The sequence below is a fragment of the Chelonia mydas genome, chromosome 18 (genome assembly GCF_015237465.2).
Source record: "Chelonia mydas isolate rCheMyd1 chromosome 18, rCheMyd1.pri.v2, whole genome shotgun sequence".
Taxonomy (NCBI): domain Eukaryota; kingdom Metazoa; phylum Chordata; order Testudines; family Cheloniidae; genus Chelonia; species Chelonia mydas.
This window is the reverse complement of record NC_051258.2, coordinates 2912935-2926964: the sequence shown is the minus strand read 5'-3', so window position 1 is coordinate 2926964 and position 14030 is coordinate 2912935. Positions and strand designations below refer to the sequence as shown.

The following is a 14030-nucleotide window of genomic DNA, read 5'->3' as shown; positions in this document are numbered from 1 at the left end:
AAAGTCACAAGACCTTCACATCAGCCTCCTGTTACTGGCCAAAATGATCATTTACCACACCAGGAAGATGCAGCCTGACAGGGAGGTTCACTGCAATTGTAGGGACTACTTCTGTCCAGTCGCTGTCTCACATCCAGAAAGAGTTCCTCTGACTTCACCTCCTTCGTGGTGCTATGGGTACTGTTCAGGGTTCTCTGCTCAGTGTCCCTATATGGTTCCCGTTTTACATCTTTGACTGAACCTCCCCCCCCCACCACCTTCCTGTTTAATCATTTGTTGTCCCCTGTCTCTGTGACTATTCTCCCATTTGAAGAAGGGGGGAATTTTGTTCTGGTGGGCTCTGCCCATCCTTCCAGGACTTCAAAATGGGCTGCTACATGGAGTTTTTGAAGAAGCAGAAACTGTAACATACACCCATCTATCCCTTGCTTCCCCACCCCCGCACAAGGAGAGGATTAGGGAAATATCTCTCTCTTCTCTACGAACTTGCACAATACCATCCTTAGGGGAACGTTTTCATTTCAGTTTTTTTTTAACATAAGCAGCAAATAACTTATGAAGTCATGTATGAGACAAACTATGGTGGATGTTCACACTTTTTACCTCATACACAATGCCTCAGATGGGTCCCCCCCCCATTTACTGTAATAGAGAGTTCCTCCAGTTCCATACACACCCTCAAAGTTCAATTTGTTTCTGATAATTCAGAGCTAGAATAAGCTGGTCCTTTCCTTTCAGAGTGTTTATCTATAAATGCCGTGTGTAGAGACTGAAGATGGCTTACTATCTTCTCCTCTATTTCCACGCCTTGTACTATTTCTTCATTAGAAAGTGATAATTTAGTTTCAGAGTCTTTGGTTACAAGAAGAACAGATGTTCTCCGTGAATCAAGAACATTTGCTATCACCACCTGATGACGATATGTCTCCAGAGCCTTCCGTGATTTATCAATTAAGATAGAAGGATCAGTTTCCAATTTAAAGGAAATAACGAATGCTTCAGGGGCCCATTCTTTGACTAGAGGAGACAGCATTTTTGGCACCATCTTCATTGTGATCTGCATTGGGGGAAAAAAAATTTCAGTAGACACTAGAAGTTTCAGTACACGTTAGTATGACATTTAAATATGAGAGCTAAAGACAGTGAATAGGCATGTGCCAGCTTCATGTTACATTATGCCTAAGAGTTCTGGGCTGAGTTTTACACTTTGGAATGATTTCCAAAATGCCATTTTGCTAAACCTTACTAGGGAGGATCAAAGGTGTCATTAATGTACCAGCACAGTGAAACTCATTTTGGGTACCAGTTTGGATAACAAAAATGAGGATCTACTTAGCAGACGAATCAGCACAAAGTAATAGTATCAACATGCAAGTTCCTGCTATTGAGAAGCTAAATTCATCCCTAGTCTATTACTGGGGGAGAAGTAACCACAACGTTTATAACAATAATCCTGTTTGAAACTGAATTTTCAAACCTGTAAAATATACATACATAATCAGATGTACTTGAAAATTGGTATTGCAGTTCAGGAAGTGAGATACTATCTATGGTGCAAATTATGGTAGGTCATTTGGTGAAGGAGTTCCCAAGATACAGTCCTCCAAAAAATGCTGGAGCTTCAGAGGGGATGAGCTGGACTACAGAAGCCAGCCCACAGCCATGCCTTGTTTAATTTCTCGTTTAAATACCAAGCTAAATTAACAACCCCAACTATATTAATATGAAGTTATGGTTCCAGACACTCCACAAGGTCCAATGCTCCTCATGCCCAAAGGCTACATGAGATGCTGATTTTCACTGCAGCAAGTCTGAAAGAGGGCTCAATTTGGAGCTGAGAGCGAGGAAGTACCAAGATGGCAGGAGACAAAGGATTCGTGTTAAGGCAAGCCCAAGACAGGGTTCGGTAAAGCATTGAGAGTTGGTATCTATTTGAGTGATCTACACTGAAGATCCCTGGAGCTGTGGATCTTAGTAACTGCCAGGAAGACGGGCTAAAGAGACTCACCTTTGGGTACTGCTTTGTGTGGACTTAGCACTGGAGTATCCTGGAAGGTATGGGAACAAATGTGACCTGTCCAGAGGGCCAAAAGAAGCTGTGGACCACCACAGGACCGAGACAGCCATCACCAGAGGGTGTTATAGGAGGAAAGCTTGCTATGCCACACCCACCCAACAGGGGGCACACTTGCAGTGAGTCCCTTCTACAGTGAATAGCCTTTGTTCAGCTAAGATCGGATGAGAGTAAATAGTTGCAAAATGTATTTTAACTGATGAGATGGCAGCATCCAAGTATTCAGATGAAGTAAATATCCCAATATTGATTGAATAGGAGCTCAAACTGGGTTTATGTTAATGTTGGTTGCCCACAAGAACCTTTTCCACTAATGATCATAACACCACCACATTGATTGTTTACTGGAGATTAATAGTTTTTAAAACAGGACTTGTGAAGACTGTGAAGGAGTCAGTCTGTGGTCCAAATGGCAAATCTGACCATTCTGGGTCACCAGGCCTGGAACTGTGAAGAAAAGACCGAAATTTCTTCTAATAGTTGCAGTAGATCTGAGAACTACTGTTGCCTTGCCCAGGCCAGGCCAATCACAATAACCTTGGTTTTGTCTTGTTTGATTTTCTCGAATTCTCTGAATTAGAGGAAGGGGAGGGGGGAATGCATAGAGCAGACCTACTTCCCAGTCTAGATGAAATGCATCCAAGATGGACTGATTGTCTATTCCTACCCTGGAGCAAAACCTCAGGAATTTGGAGTTGTCTTGTTGCCAAGTTTTATGTCTGGATACCCCCACCTGGAGTAGATGTTGTTTGCAGTCAAGTCTTTGAGTGCCCACTCATAATTATGGTGTAAAAGTCTCTACTCAGCTGATTTGCTAATATGTTGTCCTTGCCTGTAAAAGTGAAGAGCTATGGGATACATTTGTTGTACCTTGCAACACTCCCACAAAGCCAGGGCCTTTTTGCAGTTGGCTGGATTTGCTCCCTTGCTTCTTCACATAAAACATTGTCAGTAACTGCCTGAGCCACTCTGTCCTAAAAGTGGGGAAAAAATTCAGGAATACTGAAACGTAGTGACCTCCCCTGCCTACATTAGAAGCATCAGAAGAAATTGTGATCAACAGAGCTGGGGGGTTAACTCCTTTGAGTTCACTGCAACATTCAGACTACCACTTGAGGGATACCACATGACCTCCTTGAAGAGTGTTATTCTCATAAACATATTGTCTGTATTTGGTATGCAGCGCATTCTTAATCAATGCTGTCCAAGTCTCACCTTAGGTGAGCATAAGAAGTTACATATGTCAACAAATCCATAAGGCCCCTCAGCATGAAAAAACATCACTGAAGCTGTCTTGCAATATATCTATTGCTGTAAGGATTGTAAAATATCTTTCTTCTGGGCAAAAAGCTCTGCCTTTTTAAGAATCCAGAATTAACTCAATAAAAGATATGATCTGGATTGGAGTTTTTTGTGAGTCTTCCAGTTTAACTTAAGCTAAAGTGTTAGGAACTCATGTTTGCGACATAGCTATTGCTACATCTTCCTGTGAGGAAACACTAATGAGCCAATCATCTAAGTAAGGGTAGATCTGGAAACCTGATCTCTCTTGCAGTAAACCCAGCATCTTTTAGTTTCTCTGGAACCTCATCTGTTCTCGAGCTAAAGAGCCCTTCCCCATCAGATGGAAAGTCTTTTACTTGGGTTCTTGTCTCTGAAGGGAGTCTGGACAACTGCAGACTCCAATGGTGCCTCAAGGTGATCACAGATGCTAATGCTCTGGATGTCATATCTGAAGAACTGAAAGATGCTCTCAACCAAGTGAACTCTGGTAATCAGTGTGTTGACTAGTTCTGTCTCCTCTTCCAGTAGTAACTAAGCAAACTATACTCCTGGGGGAATTCTGTGCCACTGCACATGCGCAGAATTTATGTCCCCAGCAGATTTCTTTGCTTTCCCACAGTAAAATACTTTCCGACAGGGAAGCAAAGGGAAGCCACAAGAGTGGTCAGGCGACCCACACCAGCAGTATGTTTCGGGTGCCCAGGGCAGCTGGCAGAGAGGTAAATCACGGTGGGGCAAGGGGCGAACTAAGACCCGGCTGATAGCTCCTACCCTGCGCCAGGCTCAGCTACTAGTCTTGGCTGGGCTGGATGGGACTTACTCTTTCCCCTCATGACATCCTGGGCCATGTCAGACCCACCCCCCCCAATTTCTCCCCCAGCTGTAGGAAGCTCTGCAAACTCTATCCCCCTGCACTTCCTCCACCCATCGTTCCTCTGCTGCAGGGGGAGGGATCACTGTACAGGAAACTGCTCCCCCATCCGCCCAACCCCCATGCGTCCAGACCCTCTCATACCCAGACCTTCCCCCTGTGCCTGGACTACTCTGACAAGCCACCCACACCTGGATCCCCACCCTACTAAGTCCCAACCAGCTGCATCTGGACCCCCTGCTGAACCCTCAAACCCAGACCCTCCTACTGAGCACAAACCACCTGCGCCCCCCCCCCTTCAGAGTCTCATTACCATTGCACCCAGAACCCCCCAACAAGCCCCTGATCCTCCATACACCCAGATCACCCACTGAGCCGCCTGCACCCAGACTGCCCCACACAGAATCCTCTCAACCCACACCCGGATCCCCCCACACCAAGACCCTCCACACTTGGATCCTGCCTTGCTGAGCCTGCCTGTCCACATCTGGTGCACCTGGCACGGAGGGGCAGGGCCCTGTCCTTCCGCTGTGTCAGGGCTGAGTCTGTCTTGTGGGGACCTGCACAGTGATCACCCACTTCTGTAAAGCCAGTGGACTGTGCTCCCCAATGCCATACTGGAGCCTCCACATATATTTGACAAATAAAATTTGTGGAATTTAAAAATATTGCCAAAAAATTAAAAATTCTGCACACACAGAATGCCCTCTGGAGTAAAACTATCTTCTCCCCTAAGTGATAGATAGCTTGGACTGGCTGATAACTGGCATGTGCCAGAATACCCTTCTACATAGAGCACCTAATTTCTTACCTTTTATTTGAAAGGGTACAGCAGACTTGACTGCCCTGAGGTCTTTGCAGGGCCACTATCACCACCAATAAATCTGCACAGGGCTGGACTAACCAGAAGCTCTGAGGCAGCTGTGTGACGTTATTGACTTGAACTGGGACCACATAGAACATTGTTGCAATCAAGATCCTGTAGTGGCACCAAATTGTGTATAAAGTGGGGTCAAATAAGGTGTCTAAGATGAGGTTATGGTTTGCTGGTTAGGATTATGCTATCTGTTTGCATGTATCGTTTTTGTATTTAAAGATATAAGTATTGGCTCTGTACTGTCTGTATATCAAACTTATGCTGTGCTTCTGGGTGACACCCCAGACAAGTTGGGGTCAGCTCTGCCTAGCCTGCTTGATGGCCCATTAAGGACCATCAGCTATACAAGTGACCCACAGAGAGGGCAGACACGCCTTGGGACTCAGCCAGGTAGGCAGGGACCTGCCTAGGGACAGAACTCTGAGGTGTTTCCAGGCCATGTGATGGACAGTTTGTCTTTGGGACAAAGAAAGACAGACCACATGGCAAGAGAATATAAAAAGCTGCTGCAGCTCCTCCATCTTGTCTTCAATCCTGCTTCCTGCCTCAGGAGGGACTTTGCTACACTGAAGCTTTGAACCAAGGACTGAAAGACCCATCCCAGCTGGGGATGTACTCCAGAGACTTGATTTGAACCTGCAGTTTATTCTATCACTGCTGCAAGCCTGAACCAAGAACTTTGCCATTACTGTATGTCATTGATTCCATTTAACCAATTCTAGCTCTCATCTATATTTTTTTTTCCTTTTATGAATAAACCTTTAGATTTTAGATTCTAAAGGATTGGCAACAGTGTGATTTGTGGGTAAGATCTGATTTGTATATTGACCTGGGTCTGGGGCTCAATCCTTTGGGATAGAGAGAAACTTTTTTCTTTTACAGGGGTATTGGTTTTCATAACCATTTATCCCCATAACGAGGGGCACTGGTGGAGATACTGGGAAACTGGAGTGTCTAAGGGAATTGCTTGTGTGACTTGTGGTTAGCCAGTGGGGTGAGACCAAAGTCTGCTCCATTTGGCTGGTCTGGTTTGCCTTAGAGGTGGAAAAACCCCAGTCTTGGGCTGTAACTACCCTGCTTTAAGCAATTTATCCTGAATTGGCACTCTCAGTTGAGTCCTGCCAGAACCAGCATTGTTACAAGCTAGTATAACTTGTCAGCTTTTTTGGAAATTGTTGGTCCAGATGCTGGATTTAATCTAGTTTTTTTTGCTGGTTGGAACAAACTATCTAGGACTGATTTTACACCTAGTGGGTGAATAGAGAATATCAAAAACTGGGTGTGTGACTTCCTCTAATACAACAGAAGGGATGTTCAGGGTTGTAGCCATCCTTTCTATAATGTTATGCTGTCTATAAATTTGTATCTTCTGGAAAAAGTTGCTCTCACATTGTGATCCAGTGATGTCTGAACCTCCATATCCATATCCACATGTTCAGCAGGACCTTCTATTTCTTCTTCAGGGAGTATCTAGGATTAATGGAGATCTTTCCTTTGCTATTAGCAAGGGTGATGGAATCTTTCCACTGAATCTTGTGCGAGCACGCTCCTTTAACAGCTGTCTGGAGGAAGGTGAAACCAGCCCCACTACCTAAGGAGATCATAATCCATGGGTGAGGGAAGGTGAACTTGAGGGCTGAAAGATCAGAACTGGAAGACTTGAACTTCTTCTAGATTCCCCGATTTGTTCCCTGGATATCAAACTGGTTTGGAGGAACAAGGGGAGACGGGCATGTGAGCACTTCAGCAGGCACTGCTATTAGAAGGTTCCAGCAGTCCAAGCTTCACTGTTTGCACATCCCAACAGTGTACATGTACAGAGGCTAATCAAAGAAGAATTAATAAATACAGAAGACAGTACCTGGAAGGAAAGAGCACCCTGCTTCTTTCTTCAATGACCTCCTCAGGCTACATACAGGAGACAGCTACCTCTGCAGCCTGCTAGTATAAGTCTAGGTCTCAGATGTTAGAGCACTGGACTAGGAATCAGAAGAACTGGGTTCTATTACCAGCTCTATCACTGACCTGCTGTGTGATCTTAAGCAAATCACTTCCCCTCTCTGCACTTCAGTTTTCCTTCTCACCTTTTGTCTAATTTGTCCAGCTAGACCATAAGCTATTAAGAGCAGGGACTGTCTCCTTCCTCATGTTTACAAAGAGCCTGTCACAACAGGGACCCAATCTCAGCTGGGGCTTCCAAGTGCTACCAGAATACAAATAACTAATAATGGAGAATGAGTTGTTGCCATGGAGGAATTATCTGAGAAAGGATAATTAAAAAAGGAAACTGGAGATCCCAGTAAAATAGCTACCTATCAAAAAGGAAGCCTTTAATAAAGGGAAGAATAGAGAACAAAACCAGAGGAAAAACAGACAGACCTAGGCTTTCATTACTGCCAATCTAATGAATAGGGATGGCTGGTTTGGTAGTGGCATCACAGCACACTATATTCAAAGTACTGAGCCTTCATAAGGCCTTGTAGTCCCTGTGAGAGGAGTTAATACACCCCAGGTTTGTATATGAACTCTCAGACGAACAGGAGTAAGTGACTTGCCCAAGGTAACTTAAGTCAGTTTGAGACCAGGGAATGAGGCCCAGGAGTCCTGGCTCCCCACAGAGCGCTAGTAGCACACCGAATCAATAAGCCAGGTTTTGCCCCACATCACACTTTTGCCAAGCAAGATCCAACACGGGACACAGAGCAAGGCCCAGTGCCCAGGAGAAGCTGCATCACCTGCAGGGGGCCCTCAGAGGACTGGATCTTGTGCTCAGGCATCTCTGATGCTGGGATGTAGAAATCTGACACGGCTGCTGCCAGGTAGAACATCACACTGGAGCCTATGGGGGAAAGGAGCCAGAATCACCGATGGCCCCAAGGGGGGCTGACCCGGCCCCAGCAATGCCAGGACCCCCCAAAAAAGAGATGACCTCTCTCCCACCCAATGCCACAATCCCTCCCCACGCCAGGACCCCCCTCAAACAGGGCTGACTCCCTCCCACCCACAGCCAGCCCAGGCCAGCCCAAGGGTCCATCTGCCCCAGCAGGCCCCAGCCTTCTGGCAGTGGCCAGTGTGAGCTACCAGACAGGGCTGAGCCCCGCCCCCTCACGCCTGACCCCCGCAGTGCCACGCCCCCCGGCCCGGACACCCAGGGGGCGGTCGCCCCTTCTCCCCACCCACGCCCCGTACCGAAGGGCGCCAGGGCCCGGGCGGCAGCCCGCAGCAGCGCCAAGTACTCGCTGAGGCTGGTGAACTCGAGCGGCAGGAGCGCGCCTGCCTCCTTGGCGCGCTGGTACCCGAGCAGCGCGGGCACGAGCCCCGGCAGCGCGGCTGGGTCGGCGGTGACGCGAGGCCCCGCGTGTACGCGCAAAGCGTCCAAGAGGGCGGGACCCGGCGGCGGGAGCGCGCGCGCCCACGGAAAGGCGGAGCGCGCGCGGTGCAGGAAGCAGACGCCGTATCCGGCGCACACGAGGCGCTCGGCCGAGGCCGCCCCGCGCCGCCCGCTACTGAAGTTCTCCAGGAAGCGCACGGCCCGCGCCTCCAGCGGCACCTGGGTCCCGCCCGACGTCACCAGCGCCACGCGCCGCCCGCGGGCTCGCTGCGCCTCCGCCCAGGCCCGCACGCGCTGCTCCGCCTCTAGCGCGGCCGGCCCGGGGCTGTCCGCGCTGCCCGCCGCCGCCATGCCGGCCGCCCTGGCCGCTTCCGCACCGGAAGTTGCGCCCCGGCCGCGCCCCGGAAGCGCCCCGCGTGCTGCCCCGCCCGCGCCGGAAGCCCGTGGTTGCTCGGCAACGCGCGGCTTCCCGGCGACGTCGGCCGGGCGGGAGCTGGAGGATGAACGTGCGGCCGCTGGTGCCCCTGGCTCTGCCCCGCGGGCGGCCGCTGCGCTGCGAGCTGTGCGGGGGGCCGGCCCAGCTGCGCTGCGGGGCCTGCCGCGTCACCTGCTACTGGTGAGCGCCGGGCGCTGCGCCTGCCCCCGGCCGGGGCCCCGTCCCCCCAGAGCGCCACAGCCACCCCCGCCCCAGTCTCCTCAGCGCCCGGCCCTCCTCCCCCCTCGCCCAGTGCAGGCCCCTGGCCTGACGTGGTTTCCATTATATACGCCACAGGGTTTCCAGTCTGGGTCGATGGCTCCCAGCAAGCCTGGCCCTGGGCTATCGCCCTCCTGGTTCCCTCTCCCTGCCGCCGACCCCAATGCCCTGTGACAGCGCCGGTTGCCAGGAGCCCGGCTGTCAGGGGAAAGTCCAGTCAGATGTGCTGACCAGACACCGAAATCCGGATGCTGCCGGCAGGGGGCGGCACTGGGTCAGCAATCCGTGTCAGCCGCTGCTCGGCTGGGGCCACCTCCTGCCTGCATCTCCTGTGCAGGCAGGCTCCTGTCCCGGCCCCAGAGCAGAGGGACCCCAGCTTGGACGGGGGGCGGGGGATTGAAAGACAACGAAGGGGGAGGGGGAGAGCAGTGAGCAACAAGGAAAGGAGGGAAGAGGCGCAAGCAGGGTGTAGGGCCTTGGTGAAAGAGGCCTTGGGAGCAGAGGCAGAGTGGGGGTGGGGAGACAGTGCTTTGCTTCTGCTGTCTCCATTCCCCTACTCCTGTGCCCTGCCCCAGATCCTGGTCACCCCTATTCCCTGCCCACTCCGACACCCCGCCCCAGACCCTGGGCTGCCCCCATTCTCCACCGGTGCCCTGCCCCAGACCCTGGCCACCCCAATTCTCCTCCCCCCACACAGACCCTGCCCAAGCCCCCTGGCCACCTCCATCCTCGTTTTCCCCCTCTCCCAGTGCCCTGCCCCTTACCTGCATTCTGATTCCCCAAGTCTCGCACCCTCCCACCCCCGCCAATGCCTTGTGACAGCCCCTAGGCCATCTCCATCCTCATTCCCTTCCCCCTCAATGTCCTGCCCTAGCTCCCTGGGCCATCTCAGCCCTTTGTTCCCCTCCTCCCCCTTCCAAATGCCCTGCCCCAGCCCACAGGACCCCTCCATCCTCGTTCCCCAACCCCAATGCCCTTCCTACATCACCCCCAGACACCTCCATCCTCATTGCTCTTTCCATTGTTCCCAGCCCCACAGTCACCCTGTCTTTCTCTGCATCTCCAGGAACCTACTCTTTCCTTGGGGACTTTTTCATCCCTGAATCCCCATCCCATTATCCTGGCACCCCTGTTCAACCCGACCCTTCAGGTACCCTGATCTCATCCGTTAGAACAGTCTTCAGCCCTTCTCATCTTGGAGACACCTATGTGTAATTGCACATCTCACCCTAGGAGTGCCCTTTCCTTACACCACTGAGGACAGTTCCAGCAAATCTCTGTCTCTCCCCGGAAAGCCAAGTTCGACACAGATACAGCATACCTGATTCCGTGGGTGCTCGGGTGCTTAGCACCCACCGGCAGCCAGCTCCCCATCCCACCAGTGTTTACCCCTGCCGGCAGCCCTGCTGATCAATTTCTCCCCCTTCTTACCAGCGCCTCCTGCCCGCCACGGATCAGTTGTTCCATGGCATGCAGGAGGTGCTGGGAAGAGCAGGGATGGGACGCGTTCCAGGAAGGGTGTGGAAAGAAGCGGGGTAGGGACGGGAAGAGGTGGGGTGGTGGTGTGGCCGTGGAGGAAAGTGTAGAGTGGTGGGGTGGGGGGGGCAGAGCAAGGGCGGGAAGAGGTAGGGGGAACTTGGGGGAAGGGGTAGAGTGGGGGTTGAGCACCCCCCCACCCCCGGGTAGACTGGAAGTAGACCTGCCAATATCCAGTGGCTGGAAGCTGAAGTTAGATAAATTCAGACTGTGGTGTAAATTTTTAGCCATGAGTGTAATTAATAGTTGGGACAATTTACCAAGGGTTGTGATGGATTCTCCATCACTGGAAATGTTTAAATCAAAATTGGATGTTTTTCTGAAAGATATGATCACTTCAAACAAGAGGTCAGACTAGTTAAGCATAATTGTTCTTTCTGGCCTTATAGTCTATGAATTAAAATTATAATTTAAAGTCCTGAGCTAGACCTACAAACTCCTTAACAGACTGTACTCAGGCTGCCTCAGCAACCATTTCTGTGACTTTTCAAGATGGCTGTACTACACAGGAGCGGTTCAGTAGGAGGAATGTCCATTGAAACTAGGGTCCCCAAACTTTTCTCGTCATGCTCCCCCTTACCCTTATCTGCCCTCCCCTTGGGAACTGGGGCCAGGAGTGGGGCTGGGGGGAGCACAGATGGGCAGGGGGGCCACAGATGGGGGCGGTGCTGGGGCCAGGAGTGGAGCCAGGGGCTGGGGCAGAGCGGGGCTGGGTGGCGCTCCCTCCCCACTCCCCCATGGGGGCTGACCTGGGCCCTGCCGTGCCTCCCTGAACATTCCACCATGTAGCCTAGGGGTGTGCCCCACAGTTTGGGGACCGCTGGTTTAGACTACCAGACTTGGTAGGCAGAGCATTCCTAGTGGCAAGACCACAGCTATGGAACTCTGCCAAAATGACACTTAAATTCACACACCTCTGTGTGGAGGTGTATGGAGCAGGGTGGATTGATTTAACTCACTGATTTTAATCATGATTTAAGGCAGCAATCAGGAAACTTTGATTTAAATAATTGAACATAATAGTGTACTGCATTTGTATTTTTTAGTTATTTTTCTAAAGAAAAGTTGTTTCTCATTGGTTGATAATCATTGCAACATGCTGATTTCTGATTAAATATTGCCTAGGATGATTTAGTTGGGGATTGGTCCTACTTTGAGCAGGGGGTTGGACTAGATGACCTCCTGAGGTCCCTTCCAACCCTGAGATTCTATGATTCTGTGCATTAACTGTGGTGTGCTTGTTGTTGTTGTTGTTGCTAATCACTGTATCTTTACGCATTTATTTAATATTTACTTAAGATACTCAGATTTTTAATTTTTACATTTTTATTTTGTTTGAAAATGGTGACTGATCTATTTCTTATTTATTAGATGATTAATTTTTACTCGTGATTTATATAAAGCTCTATTTGAATAGAAATTCAATAAAAATACATAACGTTGGTTTTTTTAGTCAAATAAAACTACTTAAAAGTGCTGGGGAAAATTATCAAAAAGCTTATCAAAAATGTTTTGCATTTAAAACTGATTTATCAAACAAAGGTACAGTTATGTGTAGATAATGAATTGACCTGATTTTAGAATTAGTAGATCCTCTTACACCTAGATTTTATTCATAGATTGAAAGAAGAAAAGTTTTTCTGGTTTTTCAACTCTCAATCACTGTCTCAACTTTTAATGAACTAGTCATTGAACTGAGCTAGCTGAGTAGACTGAAATGAAGCAGGTATTCTCTCTGCATCCTCAGAAGAGGTTACTGCTTTCAGAAGGTTTCAGAGTACCCTCTGCCCACCCCCACCGAGAGGCCCCAGGCTGCCCGCCCCTCAGACGTAGTTCTTGCTGGGGTAGTCACTGCGGGGCTGGGAGGTGGCAGCCGTGTAACGGGCGCTGTAGTTGGTGTTCTTCTCGGGACAGGTGCAGCAGAGGAAGGCGCCCCCCAGAACTCTTTCAGAAGCTGGTTTAGCACTTCAACAAACTCTGGTTCCACATGCTTAGTGACTTCCACCAGTTCAGTGATTTGACTTTCTTTAAAACTTGGTAGTAAACATGTAGTGCTTAATACTATTGTTTACATTTAATTAAAATGATTTTCATTGACTATAATAAATTTAGGCTTATAATTTAAATTTAAAAATAAATATATTTAACTTAAAAAAAATCTGATTTGAATAAAAACTGGTTTTCAATTTTTTTAAATCACTAATTTTTATCCGCCCTGGTATGGTGAGAAAATACCATTTTTGTTGAACTCTGATACTTCAGAAAAAAAAATCAGCACCAAGATCCTGATCCTACAAATACTTAAGTGCATGCTTGACTTCAAGCATCTGAAGTTTCATCGACTTCAGTAACGTACAAGTTAAAGATAATCATATGAATAAGTATTTGCAGGCTTGGTGCCTTAATATAATAGAAATATACAAAAGAGGAGTAACTGTTGTTATGGCCATTTATTGGGTGGGATAATGTGCTCACAGAAAGTTGAAGCAATTTGCCTGAGGACAGTGTGACCTAATGGATAAGCCATGCATTTGTAAAACATTATACAAAATGGACCAGTAACATAATATGTTGATCTCTATATTAAAATAAAAGGTTAGAAGCTTATAGCCAAATGCAGATACCAAGCAGTGGTCTTGGCCAATGAGGCTAACTGGGTGTCCAGAAACAGTGGGGGTTTGAACAGAATTCTTAGTTTTTGAAGCTACATTACAAATGACGGGCAAACTGTCTTAATCAGAAGGATCTGAAGTTACCTCTGCCAATTCTTGTTGCTTACTCCAACCAATAAGCATCATCTTTGTCCAGTCCTCTCCCTTAGATGCTGAATAGGTCATTCCGCTTCACCAGCTAATTTGGATGAGATGGGAGTCTGTGGTTGGATGTCATTACATACTGGAAACGTCAGAGCCCCTATTTTTCCACTAATCCTAAAACATAAGAATGACTATACTGGGTCAGACCAAACATCCATCCAGCCTAGTATCCTGTCTACTGACCGTGGCGAATGCCAGGTGCCCCAGAGGGAGTGAACTTAACAGGTAATGATCAAGTTATCTCTCTCCTGTCATCCATCTCCACCCTCTGACAAACAGAGCCTAGGGACACCATTCCTTACCCATCCTGGCTAATAGCCATTAATGGACTTAACCTCCATGAATTTATCCAGTTCTCTTTTAAACCCTATTATAGTCCTAGCCTTCACAACCTCCTCAGGCAAGGAGTTCCACAGGTTGACAGTGCGCTGAGTGAAGAAGAACTTCCTTTTATTTGTTTTAAACCTGCTACCCATTAATTTAATTTGGTGGTCCCTAGTTCTTATATTATGGGAACTAGTAAATAACTTTTCCTTATTCCCTTTCT

General features: G+C 48.7%; 2 protein-coding genes across 4 annotated transcripts in view; one reads left to right on the top strand and one right to left on the bottom strand.

Moving 5' to 3' along the window:
• Positions 1-502: 502 nt before the first annotated feature.
• PPCS (phosphopantothenoylcysteine synthetase) lies at positions 503-8824 on the bottom strand. 2 transcript variants are annotated; one of them, XM_037881229.2, is made up of 3 exons: positions 8296-8824; positions 7842-7945; positions 503-1057 (listed from the first exon to the last, which is right to left on the bottom strand). In XM_037881229.2, the coding sequence occupies exons 1-3, from the start codon at positions 8786-8788 to the stop codon at positions 686-688; spliced, it is 969 nt and encodes a 322-aa protein (XP_037737157.1). In that variant the 5' UTR covers positions 8789-8824; the 3' UTR covers positions 503-685. The 2 variants fall into 2 exon arrangements, with proteins under 2 accessions (XP_037737157.1, XP_037737158.1); XM_037881230.2 differs by having other exon boundaries at positions 579-1057; positions 8657-8787.
• Positions 8808-14030, top strand: part of ZMYND12 (zinc finger MYND-type containing 12) — a 63802-nt gene continuing 58579 nt past the window's right edge. Inside the window, exons 1-2 of one of the 2 annotated variants that reach the window (XM_043531774.1) lie at positions 8808-9053; positions 13476-13708. In XM_043531774.1, the coding sequence (XP_043387709.1) occupies positions 13611-13708 (98 nt within the window). In that variant the 5' untranslated portion in view covers positions 8808-9053; positions 13476-13610. The remainder of the gene's footprint in view (positions 9054-13475; positions 13709-14030) is intronic. The other variant, XM_037881228.2, reaches the window with a different exon arrangement.

Bases quoted from the DNA above. Each gene is read 5' to 3' on its own strand.
- PPCS (XM_037881229.2), bottom strand. From the start codon at position 8,788: ATGGCGGCGGCGGGCAGCGCGGACAGCCCCGGGCCGGCCGCGCTAGAG. The intron at 7,946-8,295 runs GTACGGGGCGTG...TTTCCCCCATAG, and splicing joins CCGGGCCCTGGCGCCCTTCG to GCTCCAGTGTGATGTTCTAC. The intron at 1,058-7,841 runs GTGATGCAGCTT...CCCCCAATGCAG, and splicing joins CCTCTGAGGGCCCCCTGCAG to ATCACAATGAAGATGGTGCC.